This window comes from Pseudorasbora parva, chromosome 14, assembly GCF_024679245.1.
Source record: "Pseudorasbora parva isolate DD20220531a chromosome 14, ASM2467924v1, whole genome shotgun sequence".
NCBI lineage: Eukaryota > Metazoa > Chordata > Actinopteri > Cypriniformes > Gobionidae > Pseudorasbora > Pseudorasbora parva.
In genome coordinates this window covers 27,841,802-27,857,913 of record NC_090185.1, presented here as the reverse complement: position 1 = coordinate 27,857,913, position 16,112 = coordinate 27,841,802, and the positions used below count along the sequence as shown (strand labels likewise).

At 39.8% G+C, this 16,112-nt stretch overlaps 2 protein-coding genes across 2 annotated transcripts; both read left to right on the top strand.

The window, feature by feature from the left end:
* Positions 1-5,480: 5,480 nt before the first annotated feature.
* Positions 5,481-6,260, top strand: pet117 (protein PET117 homolog, mitochondrial). The gene is made up of 2 exons (XM_067416139.1): positions 5,481-5,680; positions 6,108-6,260. The coding sequence occupies exons 1-2, from the start codon at positions 5,585-5,587 to the stop codon at positions 6,258-6,260; spliced, it is 249 nt and encodes an 82-aa protein (XP_067272240.1). The 5' UTR covers positions 5,481-5,584.
* A 1,378-nt stretch (positions 6,261-7,638) lies between these two features.
* On the top strand, positions 7,639-16,089 carry kat14 (lysine acetyltransferase 14). Its single transcript, XM_067416138.1, has 10 exons — positions 7,639-7,897; positions 8,092-8,213; positions 8,404-8,525; positions 8,607-8,788; positions 9,983-10,402; positions 11,820-12,400; positions 12,484-12,617; positions 14,878-15,053; positions 15,139-15,329; positions 15,580-16,089. Exons 1-10 carry the CDS (start codon positions 7,639-7,641, stop codon positions 15,751-15,753), a joined length of 2,361 nt encoding a protein of 786 aa, XP_067272239.1. The 3' UTR covers positions 15,754-16,089.
* Positions 16,090-16,112: the final 23 nt, after the last annotated feature.

The following is a 16,112-nucleotide window of genomic DNA, read 5'->3' as shown; positions in this document are numbered from 1 at the left end:
TCATGACCCTTTAAACCAACCGCGTCACGCGTAGTATCCAAAAGCGGACGGTGGGAAGCGCATTGCTGTGAGTATTTGTTGGGACGTCGAATGATAAAAGTATTTAAAATATAAAACAGCGAATGTAATACTTTAAAAGCATTATTTAAGCATTAAAGTAGTCAATTTTCTAATAATACCCTTACAAAAGTACTTTAGTGGTAGGCTATAGCCTACAGTTGGCGTAATAGATAGGCATAGTTGTTCACAAGTTACTTTTTTTTTCAAGAAGTCTATTTTTAACTTAAATTTTTAACAGAAGTTTTAGTATATTAATCAAACATTATTATTGGTAATTCGTCCCTAACATGCATAATGGGAGAATTGTCCAATCTCTCTCTCTCTCTCTCTCTCTCTCTCTCTCTCTCTCTCTCTCTCTCTCTCTCTCTCTCTCTCTCTCTCAGCAAAAATATGGTTTGCGGGTCAATGATTATCAGTGGTCCCTTCTTTAATGTAACTATGAGCTTTCCCTCCCATTTTATTTTCCGCAAGGCACAAATATCCCTAATGGTGCGAACAGCCCCTAAGTGTATTAGCCTACTTAAGATTAGGCATTTGTTTAAATGCTTGCCTTAAAAAAAAACACTTTTTAGAGTTAAGGTGCAAAAAAGCCTGTATTGTCAGCCTTGACTGAACAAGAAGGGGAGATACGTGTGAAAACCACTAGCAATGGCAAACCACATTATCGTTTCTCTGTCAGCTGAATAAAGCTTAAATTATATGTCAAACATGTGTAGGTGATGTAATTATTAGCTCTGGAAAGACTTCCAGTAATCTGAGATAACTAAAGTTTATGCCGAGTGCAAAATGTCACAGAGTAACAGTTTGAAAAATCAATAGAACTTGTACACGAGTCTGAGTTGTAGGTTGTGAAACGCCTTGATGGGAAGATGAGAAATAATTGACTGAAACTGTTTCAAAAAACATGTTTTACCCCAGTAATTCATCGGGTAAACAAGCAGGGCCCATGGCTGCCTTGTTTTCTAAGGACTAAAGTCTTTGCTAACAAACTTCTACTGCATTTTGTAATGTTCGTTTAATTATTATACGTGGTGCTTTCTACAGTGCAACTTATTCCACACACTTAAGGTTAAAGAACTGAACAAACCAGCAGCCTAAGATTTAGTTTTAAACTTCAGTGCGCAGCTCTTCCACACTGCTATGGGTGTAAATGACACCTCAGAACATGCAGCTTGATGAGATGTGCGATTACTTTTTTAAGTGAGCAGCAGACAAAGCAAGTTTAGCACAGGAAAGAAGGGACATGTTTCTTCAGAAAATGTGAAATCTTGTGTATGTTTGCAGAAGCTTAAAGTGAGACATAAAGTGATACTGTGAGATATAAATGCAAAAGCAAAATTTCCGAAAAATAGTTGGGAACATTTTGGGAAACAACTTGAAATTGAAATGAGTCGAGTTAAAGTCACAATTATGGGAAATAAAACTCCAATCACAAGATATAAAGCCACATTGCGAGAAATGAAGTGGCAATTGCAAGAAACAAAGATGCAATTGACCTATCGGTAAGCCCCTCCCCTCGGATGCAGGTGAGCCAATGGCAGTTGAGTATCAGTTGCACATGGGGACAGGAACTCGGACATCTTTAGGTTTCGGGGCCATAGAGACACATTGGAAGATCTGAAGTTATAATCGGTTTGATGGTGTTTATGCTACAAAAACTGTAAAATTATGTGCCTGGGGTACTTGCAACACTGATTACATGGTATCCTGAGAGTATTTTCTGGTTGCCATATTCTCATTTATTTGCTATTTAAGTTAGTGAATCCATAATAACGTACAAACCTAAACAGCTAACTGTTTAAGTTAAGCTAACATGTAACATTAACAGCATGCGTCAAAAACATGAACGAAGGTCAACAGTTAGCAACTCTGTTTGTTTGTCTGAGTTAGCAACAGTAACTAAGGGGGGGGGGGGGAGCTTACCAATAGGTCAGTTGCAAGATATTCTCATTGTAAGATATTCAGTCGCAATTGTGAGAAACAAAGTCACATTTCCAGATCAGAGAGAATCAGACTTCACACTTATGAGATATAAAATTGCAGTGACCTATAGGCGGAAACTCTGCTTTCCTCTGCGTGGTCTAGCCAAGGGGCAAACTCCCCCAGTTTCTGTTGAAGCCAATACAGAAGTAACTTGAGCCCCATGTTAAAATGCCTAACTTTACAGCAGAAAAAAAACACAAAACAAAACACATAATTACTGGCTGGTACAAATTATGGTTTTGGTCTATATGGCTAATTTGCCCTTCATGACAACTGCGAGGTGGTGATTTTTTTTTATAACTCATTCGTTTACATTATATAAAGCCTTAAAGTTCTGCATAATTAAGGGCGTGGTTACTTTGAGTGACAGGTGGATAGACATTTATCCGCTGTCTGTTAGTTATCGCGTCACCTAAGCTCCGCCCAAATCCGGCCTCTTTGCCCATTTTCTGTTATCTGGGCGTGACACGCGATGACAAGATGGCAACGGCCAGCTCGTCTCTATTTTACGCTTCAGAACGGCTCATTGGAATCCTACAGGTGACGTCTGTTCTGGCATAAATAGGTAGTTATATTTACTACAAATAATGTATATGTTGATGTAATCTCTCAACTTCCATTTAAACCTGGGATCAGTTCATGTTCACCCAAAGGATTGCTCCAAAGTTCATTGAACGTTTGAATACATATAAAACACTGTTAGCACTGCACACATCCACCCACTCGCACTAACACAGAATGTTTCTTTTTCCGAGAAACGTTTTATGTGAGGCAAGGTAAAACATTGTAGCATATTGAAGGGAGGCTGTTCACACATCATCTCCAGACTTGATAAAGAAAAGGATAGTCCACAGATCAACAAACAGCCAGGGAATCTGTTTGCTTAGTACCAAGGCATCCATTCCCATGCTGATTTCTTACAGGATGCTGCTGTTAGCACCCTGCTGATAAGTCTTCTTCACTTTCAAGGTGTTGTTGTGGATGGGGCACCACATAGAAACGGCATGAGATGGACTGAAAACATGAAAGATGGAGACAGGAGGCACTCATTGTTTCTGGTCGTATAAATGGGCCAATACACACAATGACAGCATTCGTGAGATATAATCCCCCCACCAAAAATCTAAAAGTCGAAAGTTGAAATTGTAAGCACAGTTACCATGGAGGTGAGGGAGTGGAGTATACAGGGTCGGGAAAGTTGGATGTTTGCTTTAGCTGTCAATGACTAGGGGTGTTCCATCAAACAAACCTTCTGGCACCACAGCTGAGGAACCCCTAGCACCAGATGTGCATGTTCATCCTTCTGACTCAGGCTTTTACTGTCGCACAGACACACTATACCAGTCAAAAGTTTGGACGCACTTTTCCATCAAAGAGTAGTATATATATGTACTTTCCACATGCAGTAAAACAATTACGCTCTTAACAATAAAGGTTCTGTGTCCCTTAAACGCATAATTTGGGTCTTTTAAGACCCGGGACTTCATTACTACAGTTTAAAGTTAGACTTTAACCTTCTTGGTATTCCTCAATCATTATTAACAATATCAAATTATGAAAATGCACAACAATAATTGAATCTCTGAGCTCTGACGGGGACGGTGATGATGGTATAAAACATCTGCTCAAACTGAACCCTTCCAAGCTCCAAAAGGTACCGAAATATGCTTTATTTTATTCTTCTGTAATTGTTACTCTAACTTCAGGAGAGTTTTATGTTATCACGACAGGTAGAGATCCAGCTGTGTTCTAGATCTGGGTAGCTAAAGACCCAATGTAAGAATAATTGGCGAAACAGTCATGCATTTGAAGGGTTAGTTCACCCAAAAATGACAATTCTTTCATTAATTTCTCACCCTCATGTTTTTCCAAACCCATAAGATCTTCGTTCATCAGAACACAAATTAAGGTATTTTTGATGAAATCCGAGTGCTCTCTGACCCAAGGTTTAGACAAGTTGTTTTGCGCACAAAAAGTATTATTATCAGATTTCATCAAACAGATGAAGATGTGAAGATGAACGAGGGTCTTACGGGTTTGGAATGACATGAGGGTGAGGAATTAAAGACAGAATTTTCATTTTTGGGTAAACCAACCATTTTGGGTTAATGGGATATCCACAAAGAACCTTTGACATCCATGGAACTTTATATGGTTCTTTATATTGGAAAAAGTTTAAGATTTAAAAAAAAAAAACGTTCTTTAAAGTAAGAAAATTATTCTTTGTGCAACCAAATATGGTTTGTTTATGGAATGGCTGTGAAAGAAACCTTTTTGGAACCTTTATTTTAAGAGCGTAGAATGACTATAATTATGAATATGATGATACCATATATTTTTTTGAAAACTTCAAAGAAGCATCTCCATCCCATGTGTTTAAGGGAACAAAATCGTCACTATTTTTTCCTGACTTGCTTTTCTGAGTGCGCAAATGAAATGCAAAAAAAAACAAAAAACATGTTATCTTTGTTTGGATGCCTGGTGTTTGTGAACGCAATCATGTGAGACACTTCTGGGAGGTCACACCAAATCACTTTGAGGACAGACTTTGGTTCAGACTTTTCAGATACTGTGAGTACTGTGCAATGAAATTGGTCCAGTTATCCAATCAATTCATCTTCAGTCACGTGAGTTTTTTTTAGTGAATTGTGGTATTTATTCAGTAAATGTGTTTCCATTGTAGTTTATGTGCATGTCTTATTGGATAAAAACAGTATCCGACTCAACTGAGTGCATGCGTTTTTTATAACGCACTTTTCATTCTGAAGAATCTCAAAGGTATGCACATCTTAGCATTTCCATACAGTGTTTTTTATTCTAAATCCCAAATTGCACATAAAAATATGTGGATGGGAACATAAGCAGTGCTGCAATGCGGGGTCAGGCATGTTAAATTGAAATTCGAACTCTTAAATGACATGAAGAGGACTTTACTTTATTATTGTGCTTTGTGCAAACAAAACATAAATAATTGCAGCTAATTTTGACTATTTATGCATATTTATTTCCTGTAAAATATATTGCTTTCTCAAAGTATTACACATATTTCTCTAAACATAATTTAGTAGGATTTATGGGGGACCAAAAATGGACACAAGGACAAGGATTTCTGGTATTTCCATAGTCCGTTCATCTACAAACAGCTCTGACCAATACGCTGTGTGATTTATTGGGGAGTCCAACACACCTCTGCAGGAGAGGAAGAAGACAGAAAACAAGGTGGGATGGGATGTTTCCCACGTAATAACTCTTAACATGTGGATTCAGACTTGGGACAAGACAAAAGGAAAGGAAGAGAAAATAATTGTGCAAAACTGAGTGAAGAACCATATTTATGCACAGTACGCAGTATACTGCGCATGCGCAGTGAGCGTATCTACCTTCGACTACATTGCCATTCGACTCCAGGCCGGGAGGCGGCAGTAATTAGCCCGACATCCTATTGAAACCACCACAAAGGAATCAGCTCCATTCTGTTATCAAAGGACTCTAGCCATCTATTATCCTACTGTAGTTTTATTCACAGTAATGCTTCATAATTATGTCTGCGACCTCTAAGGTTGTCTTGGGATTATCGGTAGTGCTTACTATCAGTACCGTTGCAGGCGTTCATATCAAGCAGAACTGGGACAGACAGGTAAAAACACTTGCCCTTTAGCCAAATGAGCACCATGCCTTTGTTAAGTAGGCTATTAATTCTTGTTTACCTTTAGTGTACAGTATGCGTACAATCAAAACAAGTGCAGGTGTGCAAGACAATCGGTTTATTACTGTTTTGCCTTAATGCAAAACATATCTTACAATTTTACTTTAGTAAAAGTAACTATCAAGATATTCTGTTTGAAATGTTATTTTTCAGAGGGAATCGCTTTAATCTCTAGCAGTTGTCACAATGTTAGATTGTGCTTCATTTCAAATAACGTACATGTATACAAGCTCTACACAGTTATACACAAACTATCTGTAGTTTACCTGTGATTATTGGGGGTTTACTTCAAATGCCACAACTGAGTGGTATAAAATATGCAGTATTTTATATGATAAATCATCTGTCACGTTCGCAGAGGCTGCACGAGGGAGTGTTGCGCGACCTGGAGCGCGTGGAGCGGAAGCGCGAGAACCTGCGCGTCCTCGAGGAACAGATCCAACTGACAAGAGAGCTCTTGGCCGCGCGAGAGCGACAAGAGGCTGGCACGGCGGGGACACACAGTTCATAAAGCGACTAGTTAGTACAAAATATTATTATTATTTTATATGATTATTTTACAGTTGTTCAATGTATAGGTGTCTACTCGTAACCCCCCCCCCCCCCAAAATAAATAAATAAATAAATAATTATACCATTGTTATTTTATAGATAATAATGGTAGCACAGGTGATACCTGTGCATACTATACATGTACTTACTATAATAATAACACTAAATTATCATAGTTACAACCACGGTTACGTTTAAAATGTATGGCACTACAGGTTACAAAATACATGTTTTAAAAAGTAATTTGTAATGTATTTCGTTAGATTACACAAGTTTTGACTTCATTTTCAAATAGTTTAGAATACTTTGGATTGGAATACTGATATATGATTTGGAGGCCGACGTCGGCCAGACGTATGTGTGCTATCTGGGTTATGTAACACAAAGGGGCCACCTAACATAAGACTTTATTTTTTCTCTGCATATTATTTTAAACAACATCGGTTTCCAACAGTATTTCTTGAAGCAAAAAAATGCATACAATCTTGGAATAATGGAAAAATAGTGATGCTCAGGGAGGCAACAAGCTTTGTTTAAACTTTTTGAAGTGGATGAACAGGGTAAATTGAACTTATTTTCTTCTTGGAAATATGTAGTTATTAGCTTCTGAAGAATAGTACTAAATGAAAAAATATGATCTTTAAACAGAATAAGAAAATTTTTCAATTAACCCTGTTCCAAAGTTTTCACCCCCCAATGCTGTAAATATAACATTAAAATAATTATGACTTCTATAAAGTTTTAATATGGATACTTTTCTTATACAAATGCGCCACTTCGCTTTAGGAGGCATTTATTAAACCCTGGAGCTGTGTGGAGCAGTTATATGATGGATAGATGCACTTTTATGGACTTCGTAAACGAGATAACAATTCACTGCCATTATAAAGCTTGGATTAGCCAGGACATTTTTTAATATAACTCCGATTGTATTAGTCTGAAAGAAGAATGAAATATACACCTAGGATGACTTGAGGGTGAGTAAATCATGGGCTAATTTTCATTTTTGGGTGAACTATGCTTTTAAGACATAATTGAATAATTTAAGACGTGAATTTTAACATAATGTTAGGTGCATTTATCCATCAAAAGCACATCCAAGAGAAATCTGTTTGGTTCTTGCCTTTTTTTTCCTTCTTTTTTCTCTGCACCGTCTATCAGACTTAAGAGTGCACTAAATTGAGTTCTCGTTCACGTCTTGAATGTTTAAGTTGGCAAGACTTAAAAAATTGGAAATTCGACACAATTCTGTCAACTTTCCAGAGGCGCCTTTCAAGCTGCTTCCTTATTGTCGAGCCCCGTATCTAATCGCGTCATCTTATCTATTAGGTGGAAAGATGGACAGCGGGGACCAGAGGGGTCTCACGGCTCAGGACGAGGAGACCATGTGCACGTCAGCCTCTGAGGGTCTGGAGGAAGGCGAGGTGGAGGGAGAAACTCTCCTCATTGTGGAATCGGAGGACCAGGCGTCTGTGGATCTGTCTCATGACCAGAGCGGAGACTCTATGAACAGCGACGTCGGTGAGGACGGAGAGGGAAGCTGGAACGAGGACATGTCGTTCTACTGCGAAAAGTGCCACAAATGGATCCCGGCCGGTGAGAAGAACGTTAACAAGAGGCGATATATCCGATACGCCCATATGTGACCAGTTTAAAGTGGGATGTTCAACTTTACACTTTTCAAGTGTATGAACAAACACTGCCTTTGTTCTCTCAATAAAGACTGATCTGAAAAAGCGTGCTTGGTCTCAGAGCTGTCTTTCCTTTATTTTTATCCTTGTGTGGTTCAGCCCAGCTACGTGGAGAGCAGCCCAGCTACCTGAAAGGAGACAACTTCTTCAAGTTCACCTGCTCGGACTGTGCGGAAGACGGGAAGGAGAGTTTTGAGAGGATGAGGCTGACCTGGCAGCAGGTACACACTTTTGGGAGAAATTGAAGTAAAGTCAAAAAGTACCAGACAACCTCCATGTATATGCCCAAAAAAGCATTCCAAAAATGTAAATCTCATAATATCCAAATAAAGACTTATGAGATGAGGTTTATCAAGTGATTTGATTCTGCATTCTGGTAAAGAAATTAATTGTTTGATTTTATTTTTATAGGTGGTTATGTTGGCCATGTATAACCTGTCTTTAGAGGGCACCGGACGACAAGGTTACTTCAGATGGAAGGAAGATATTTGTGCATTTATCAGTCGGCACTGGACGTTCCTACTTGGTTCCAGGTGAGAGTGAGTTATCAGAAATATTATACTCCTTATTTTTAAAGGTGAGTATGTTTACGTTTAATGTTTATCCATGCTTAGAAAGAAGACGTCAACGTGGTGGAGCACCGTGGCAGGGTGTCTGTCTGTCGGCAGCCCAACCTTTTTCCGCTCCGGTGCACAGGAATTCGGAGAACCCGGCTGGTGGAAGCTAGTCCAGAACCGCCCACCTACTCTACGGCCTGAGGGGGAGAAAAGCTCGGCAGCCTCAATAAAGGCCAAAGGTACTTGTAGTTTGGTGAATGTGATTTAATTTTACCAAATACCACATTATTGGATCAGCACTCTCGTGTCAACCAACCAATCAGATTCAAGGAACAAGTTTACATTTCATGTCAAGTTTTGGCTTACAACCAAGGTTAGGTGCTTCTACATCAGTGTTATTCACTTATCATTACCCTCTGATTTTAGGGATAAGCTACGGGCTTGTTTTAACAAAATTAAATATGTTTTGCATGGCAAAATCATGGTGACCTACATTAGGTTTTTAAAATGTAAAAATTCAAGTAGGGACAGATGAAACCCGTAAGATTTTGTTCATCTTCAGAACACAAGTGATGATATTTTGAATAAAATCTCTGTTGACACTTCAAAAAGTTTATGAAGAGATCATAAAACTAATCCATATGAATTGAGTGGTGCACTCCCAAATTTACTGAAGAGACTTGATCGTTTTATATGATGAAGAACAGATTAAATGTAGACTTTTTATTTACATTTTTATTCAAATATTGATCAGCAAACATAAACAGAAGCTCAATCTAACCTGCTTGATACGCAAGAACAAACCTCATTGGTTCTTGCTCAAGCTCAAATGTGCTGTGTAACACAAGAATGATCCTCACTGGTTCTTAATGAAGCTCAAATGTGCTGCGTAACACGAGAATGAACCTCATTGGTTCTTGCTGAAGCTCAAATGTGCTGTGTAACACCAGAATGATCCTCATTGGTTCTTAATGAAGCTCAAATGTGCTGCGTAACACGAGAATGAACCTCATTGGTTTTTGGTGATCAAGGGAACCTGCTTGAGCTTCCGTTTACCATTACTGATGTGTAAGTTTGATAATGTTTATATGCGAATAAAAGCCTGAATTCAATCTGTTCATCATATAAAGTGATTTTGTTTAACTAAATGGCTCAATTCATAATGACTAGTTTTACGATCTCTTTATGAGCTTTTTGAAGCGTCAAATTGGTAGTTGCATATCTGTCAATGGAGGAACTCCATTAATATTATTTTTTTTTTTTATCGAATCATTTTTTATTTTTCATTGGTTTAAATAAAATCAAATTGTAGTATAAGAGCGGTAAGATGAAAATATTGATATCGGTAATTTAAATGATTTTGTAATGCAGTATTTTTGCCTTCATTTTCAATGTAAATGTAATAATTTAGAATATGCATGTTGTTATTCCAGCTGTGTCGAAGCCGTCCCTTGACCCCATAATCACTGTGGAGGGTTTGAGGAAGCGTGGAAGTCGGAACCCAGTGGAGAGCGCCATGCAACTGAAAGAAAAGCGTTCCCGAACACAGGAGGCAAAAGAGATCCGGCGTGCACAGAAGGAGGCGGCCGGGTTTCTCGACCGCAGTGCCTCATCCACACCTGTAAAACTGGGCAACCGTGTGCGGCGGCCTGAGCCGTATCTGGAGAAGGGTGAAGTCATTGACTTTTCTTCTCTCAGCTCATCGGACAGAACCCCGCTCACCTCTCCCTCCCCCTCGCCCTCGCCCGATTTCTCCGCCCCCGGAACGCCAGCCTCACACTCTGCTACGCCCAGTCTGCTGTCAGAGGCCGATCTCATCCCGGATGTCATGCCCCCTCAAGCTCTTTTCCACGGTGAGATGCTGCACTTGCTTACTGACCAAACACCTAGTTACTTGTCTAAACAATCAGACTTACAGTTTTTACCTGAAAGATGCTAAGATGGTTACTATGCACACACATAGTAACATTCTAAGAACCACTCATTACACTCCTGCAACCACTTGGCAAGAGTACCAACCTGAGCTCCCTAGAAATGCCCTAGTGCCCAACTAGAACACCTTTGTAACATTCTAATAATGTCCTACCAAACACTCCTTGTTTTATAGCTTATATATTAATATTTTAAAGTGCCCTATATTGCCAAACATGTTGGGACGTCTGCCATTGCATGCAGATGAACTTTAATGACATCACATTCTTAATCCGTAGGGTTTCCCTTTGCAGCTATAACAGCTTCAACTCTCCTGGGAAGGCTTTGCACAAGGTTTAGGAGTGTGTTTATGGGAATTGTTGACTATTCTTTTAGAAGCGCATTTGTGAGGTCAGGCCAGTCAAGTTCTTCCTCACCAAACTAGCTCATCCATGTGCTCTGGTGAGCAGTCATGTTGGAAGAGGAAGGGGCCATCCCCAAACTATTCCCACAAAGTTGGGAGCATGAAATTGTCCAAAATGTATTGGTATGCTGAAGCATTAAGTGTTCCTTTCACTGGAGCTAAGGGGCCAAGCCAAAAGCTGAAAAACAACTCTATCCCATAATCCACCCTCCACCAAACTTTACACTTGGCACAATGCAGTCAGGCAAGTACCGTTTTTCTGGGCACCCGCCAAACCCAGTCTCGTCCATCGGATTGTCAGAGAGAGAAGTATGATCTGTTACTCCAGAGAACACATCTTCACTGCTCTAGAGTCCAGGGGCGCCGTGCTTTACACCACTGCATCTGACGCTTTGCATTGCACTTGATTTAAGGGTTGTATGCAACTGCTCAACCATGGAAACCCATTCCATGAAGCTCTCTACACACTGTTCTTAAACAAATCCGAAGATCACATGAAGTTTAGAAGTTTATTAACAACTTCTACGCACTGTGCGCCTCAGTATGTGCTGGCCCCACTCTGTGGCTGAGTTGCTGTTGTTCCCAATTGTTTCCACTTTGTTATAATACCCCTAACAGTTGACCGTGGAATATTTAGTAGTGAGGAAATTTCACGACTTACTGCACAAGTGGCAACCTATCATGGTACCACACTTGAATTCACTGAGCTCTTGAGGTCGAACCATTCTTTCATAGATGTTTGTAGAAGCGTCTGCATGCCTAGGTGCTTGATTTTATACCATGTGGCCATGGACGTGAATGGAACACCTGAATTCAATGATTTGGAAGGGTGTCCCAATACTTTTGGCAATATAGTGTAGGTTTGGTAAAAAAACAGACTTAGGGACAGCATCCTCATTTACTTCATCTCTAATCATTGTATTACTTTCCATCAGATGATGAAGAATTGGATGCTGAGGGTGTTATCGATCCCGGGATGGAGTATATTCCCCCTCCCAGCATGCCTTTGGCCACTGGCACCATCATGGTCAGGAAAAAGCTACGTCCAGCCGAGCTGATCAAACAAGAACTGGAGAGCGAAGACGAGGAGAGGGGTAGAGATTGCGATGAAGACGAGGGTCAGGATGAAGGCTTGTTGCCGGCGGGACGGGGGCGCGGGATTGAGCGGAGGAAGGTTCTCCAGGATAAGGGCGAGGGTTGCGTGTCTTCGCCCACCCCTCGTTACACGTTCATCAGCCTTTACGAGGAGCGCATGCTGCTCCACAAGCTGGAGGCCTGTCCGCAAGCGCTGGCCGTCACGCCACAGGCCAAGAGGCTGCAACGCAAGCTACTCGTGCGGCAGGCAAAACGAGAGCGAGGGCTTCCCCTGCTGGATGTGGATCAGGCAGTGAGCGCTACACTCAGCCTGGTGGGGGGCGTGTACGGGGCACAAGGGGGCTTGGCCAGCCACAGGACAAGCAGGGAGGAGAAATACAGAACCACCAGCCAGGATCTTCGTATACTCGATCGCTTTCAGGTAAGCCATATGAAAATGTGTATTGTACGTAATATAACTGATACTGAGAATCTTGTTAAAATGTTTTGTGTTTTGTTCCTCAGTCAACAGTGTCCATAAGGAAAGGGTTCTATCAGTCCACAGTGTCCTTCTGGCACAGGCTGATGGGTTCTGATGCCTGCATGGATCAGACCATCAAGAGTCCCTACACATCCAGAGTGCTCAAGCCGTACATCAGGTACACACATGGACACATTTACTCAATGTTCATTTCTTATTATTCAAAGCTGTTTGAATTTGATGCATCATGGAAAACCAGATTTTCTTGATCTTCTTAATGGGATAAAAGGACTGTATATCAAAAAAGTGGCAAATCTGTCTTGAAATTAATCTATTTTTTTATATATACTTCAGGTTTGTGAAATTGTCTACCATTTATTTATTTAAGTATTTACTTAGAGATATAATCATTTAAATATATATTTCATTATATGTTATGTTTTGATAGTGTTCACTATTGTTTTAAATACTATGCACTACCATTCAAAGGTTTGGGGTCAGTAAGATTTGTTTTGTTTGTTTTTGAAATAAACATCTTATGTTCACCAAGGCTGCACTTATTTGATCAAAAATACAGAAAAAGTATTAGTACAAATAGTATTACAATTTAAAATAACTATTTTTATTTTATTTTAAAGGGTTAGTTCACCTAAAAGTTAAAATAAGCCCATGATTTACTCATCCTCAAGTCATCCTAGGTGTATATGACATTCTTATTTCAGACAGATATTAAAAATGTCCGGGGTTTTCCAAGCTTTATAATGACAGTGACTGTTGGGTCATCAAACACCTGTGTAAGACCTCCTTCTTCCACCTCAGAAACATTGCCAAACTTCGTCCCATTCTATCACTGGCTGATGCGGAGAAGCTTGTCCATGCCTTATCTCCTCCAGGCTGGACTACTGCAATGTGCTCCTTATTGGCATCCCTAGCAAAAATCTCCAGAGGCTGCAGTGTATTCAGAACAGCGCTGCTAGGATCCTCATGAGGGTGCGCAAATACGACCATATCACCCCCATTCTAAAATCACTCCACTGGCTTCCTGTGTCGTTCAGGATCGAGTACAAGATTTCTCTCCTTACCCACCAGTGCATCCATGGTGATGCTCCCTCCTATCTCAAGGACCTCCTCACCACACAAACAGCCACTCGTAACCTCCGCTCTGTTTCGCTGTATCGCCTCAAAACTCCCACAGCCAATCTCCGTACTATGGGGGATCGGGCCTTCTGCTCTGCAGCCCCCAGTCTGTGGAATGCTCTCCCTGACCACCTGCGGACTCCACAGACTATAGATACTTTTAAGCGTGGTCTTAAAACCCACCTTTTTAGCAGAGCTTTTAATTGACTTGCTACTTGTTTAATTTATTTTATTTTATTTTTCAGTTTTATTTATTTATTGTTGTTGATTGTTTTGTTTTGTTTTATTCTGTAGCACTTTGAGATTTTGTTTAATATAAAGTGCATTATAAATAAAATTTATTATTATTTATTTATTATTTTTGAAGTCCATAAAAGTGCATCAATCCATCATATAACTGCTCCACGCGATTAATAAAGGCCTTCTGAAGTGAATCAATGCGCTTGTGTTAGAAAAATATCCATATTTAAAACTTTATAAAGTATCAAAATGCCTTCGGTATACAACTTACGGAAAAAATGTAGTGCCTCTCGCAGTTCAAAATGCTTAAATGTCTGATTGGCACGGGCACTACACTTTTTCCAGTAAGCTGAATACGGAAGGCAATTCGATACTTTATAAAGTTTTAAATATGGATATTTTTCTTACACAATAAGATTGTGATAAGATTAAGATTGATTGATTTGCTTCAGAAGGCCTTTATTAACTCCCTGGAGCAGTGTGGAGCAGTTATATGATGGGTGGATGCACTTTTAGGATGGATAGATGCACTTTCATGGACTTCAAAAATGACCCAACAGTCACTGCCATTATAAAGCTTGGAAGTGATTTTATAATAGAACTCCAATTGTGTTAGTCTATGTAAGATCCAGTTTATTCCTGTGATGGCAAAGCTGGATTTTCATTACTCTAGTCTACAGTGTCACATGATCCTTCAGAAATCATTATAATATGCTGATTTGATGCTCAAGAAAGATTTACTTTTAATGTTGTTGTGCTGCTTCATAATTTTGATAAACAGAAAGTTAAAAAGAACAGCATTTAGACAATATTTGAAACATTATAAATGTCTTTACTGTCAACTTTGATCAATTTAATGCATGCTAATCGAATATAAGAACTAATTTCTTTCTAAAAACCAATTTGACTTACCCCAAACCTATGAATGTTGTGAATATACAAAAAAAAATGTTTTGATGGTTATGATCCTTGAGTACATTAACATATAACTGACCATATTTACAGAAATAAATACTAGTAGCTTTGTGTATGTTTATAATAATGTGTGTTACTGTGTGTAGGAGAGACTACGAGAGTCGACCGCTGAAGCTGCGTTTACTCTCAGAGATCCGTGCGTACCATCACAGGAAGGACCCGACTTGGGTAGCTGAAGCTGACGCACCTATAGACTACTGCTACGTACGGCCCAATCACATCCCTTCAGTCAACTCCATGTGCCAAGAAATCTTCTGGCCTGGTAATCATCTTTTCATCCTGTCAGATGCAGATTTTGGATAAAACTAGTTCCTGAAGGAATAAACATGGGGTATTTTGCCCATCAGGTATCGACTTATCAGAGTGCCTCCAGTACCCAGACTTCAGCGTGGTGGTGCTATACAAGAAAATTGTGGTTGGTTTTGGCTTCATGGTGCCAGATGTGAAGTACAACGAGGCCTACATCTCCTTCCTGCTGGTGCATCCGGAATGGAGGCGAGCTGGTATCGCCACGTTCATGATTTACCATCTCATTCAGGTGAGTCACAATTAACCACATTGAGTTTAGCACAAAAAAAAACTGGAATCGTGATATGGTTTCGGCTTTCATTTAATGGAATAAATATATGCGCTGCGTGCTTCAGAGTGAAGCGCGTCAATGTGTTCATTAACACGCAGCAGTTCATTTATAACGCATTTTTAATTATTAAATCGCACCTTGATTTTTCTTCTTCAAATCGTGCGGCCCTAGTTGGTACAGAAATCTCTTTCCTCTCTCGTTTCTGTAGACATGCATGGGAAAGGATGTGACACTACACGTATCGGCGAGCAACCCTGCCATGCTGCTCTACCAGAAGTTCGGCTTCAAGACAGAGGAGTACATCCTGGACTTTTATGATAAATACTACCCGGTGGACAGCAAAGAGTGCAGACACGCATTCTTTCTGCGCTTGCGCCGCTGAGGATGTCACATGATGCACAACACAGACTGGAAACAGCCTGAAATGTCAGTCAGGGAGTGTTTGTTTGTGTTTTTTCAGTCATATTTGTTACGTTACTTTCCTTTTGAGGCTTAGTATGACATGCCATTTCATTTTATATTTGGTTTGGTGTTTAAACCGAAGGGATATTTTGTTTCTCTGTATACACAGCGTGATGATAACTCTCTTGCTCCTTTACATCAAACATGTCTTTTTCGTAGTTCCTATGTGTTTATTTTTAACACTCTTGTTTTTGTATGCCCAGACGATTATAAAAATGATTCAATGTTCATGTTTCTTATGCTGTTTTTAATTTTTCTTGATGAATGGTGTACACGCAT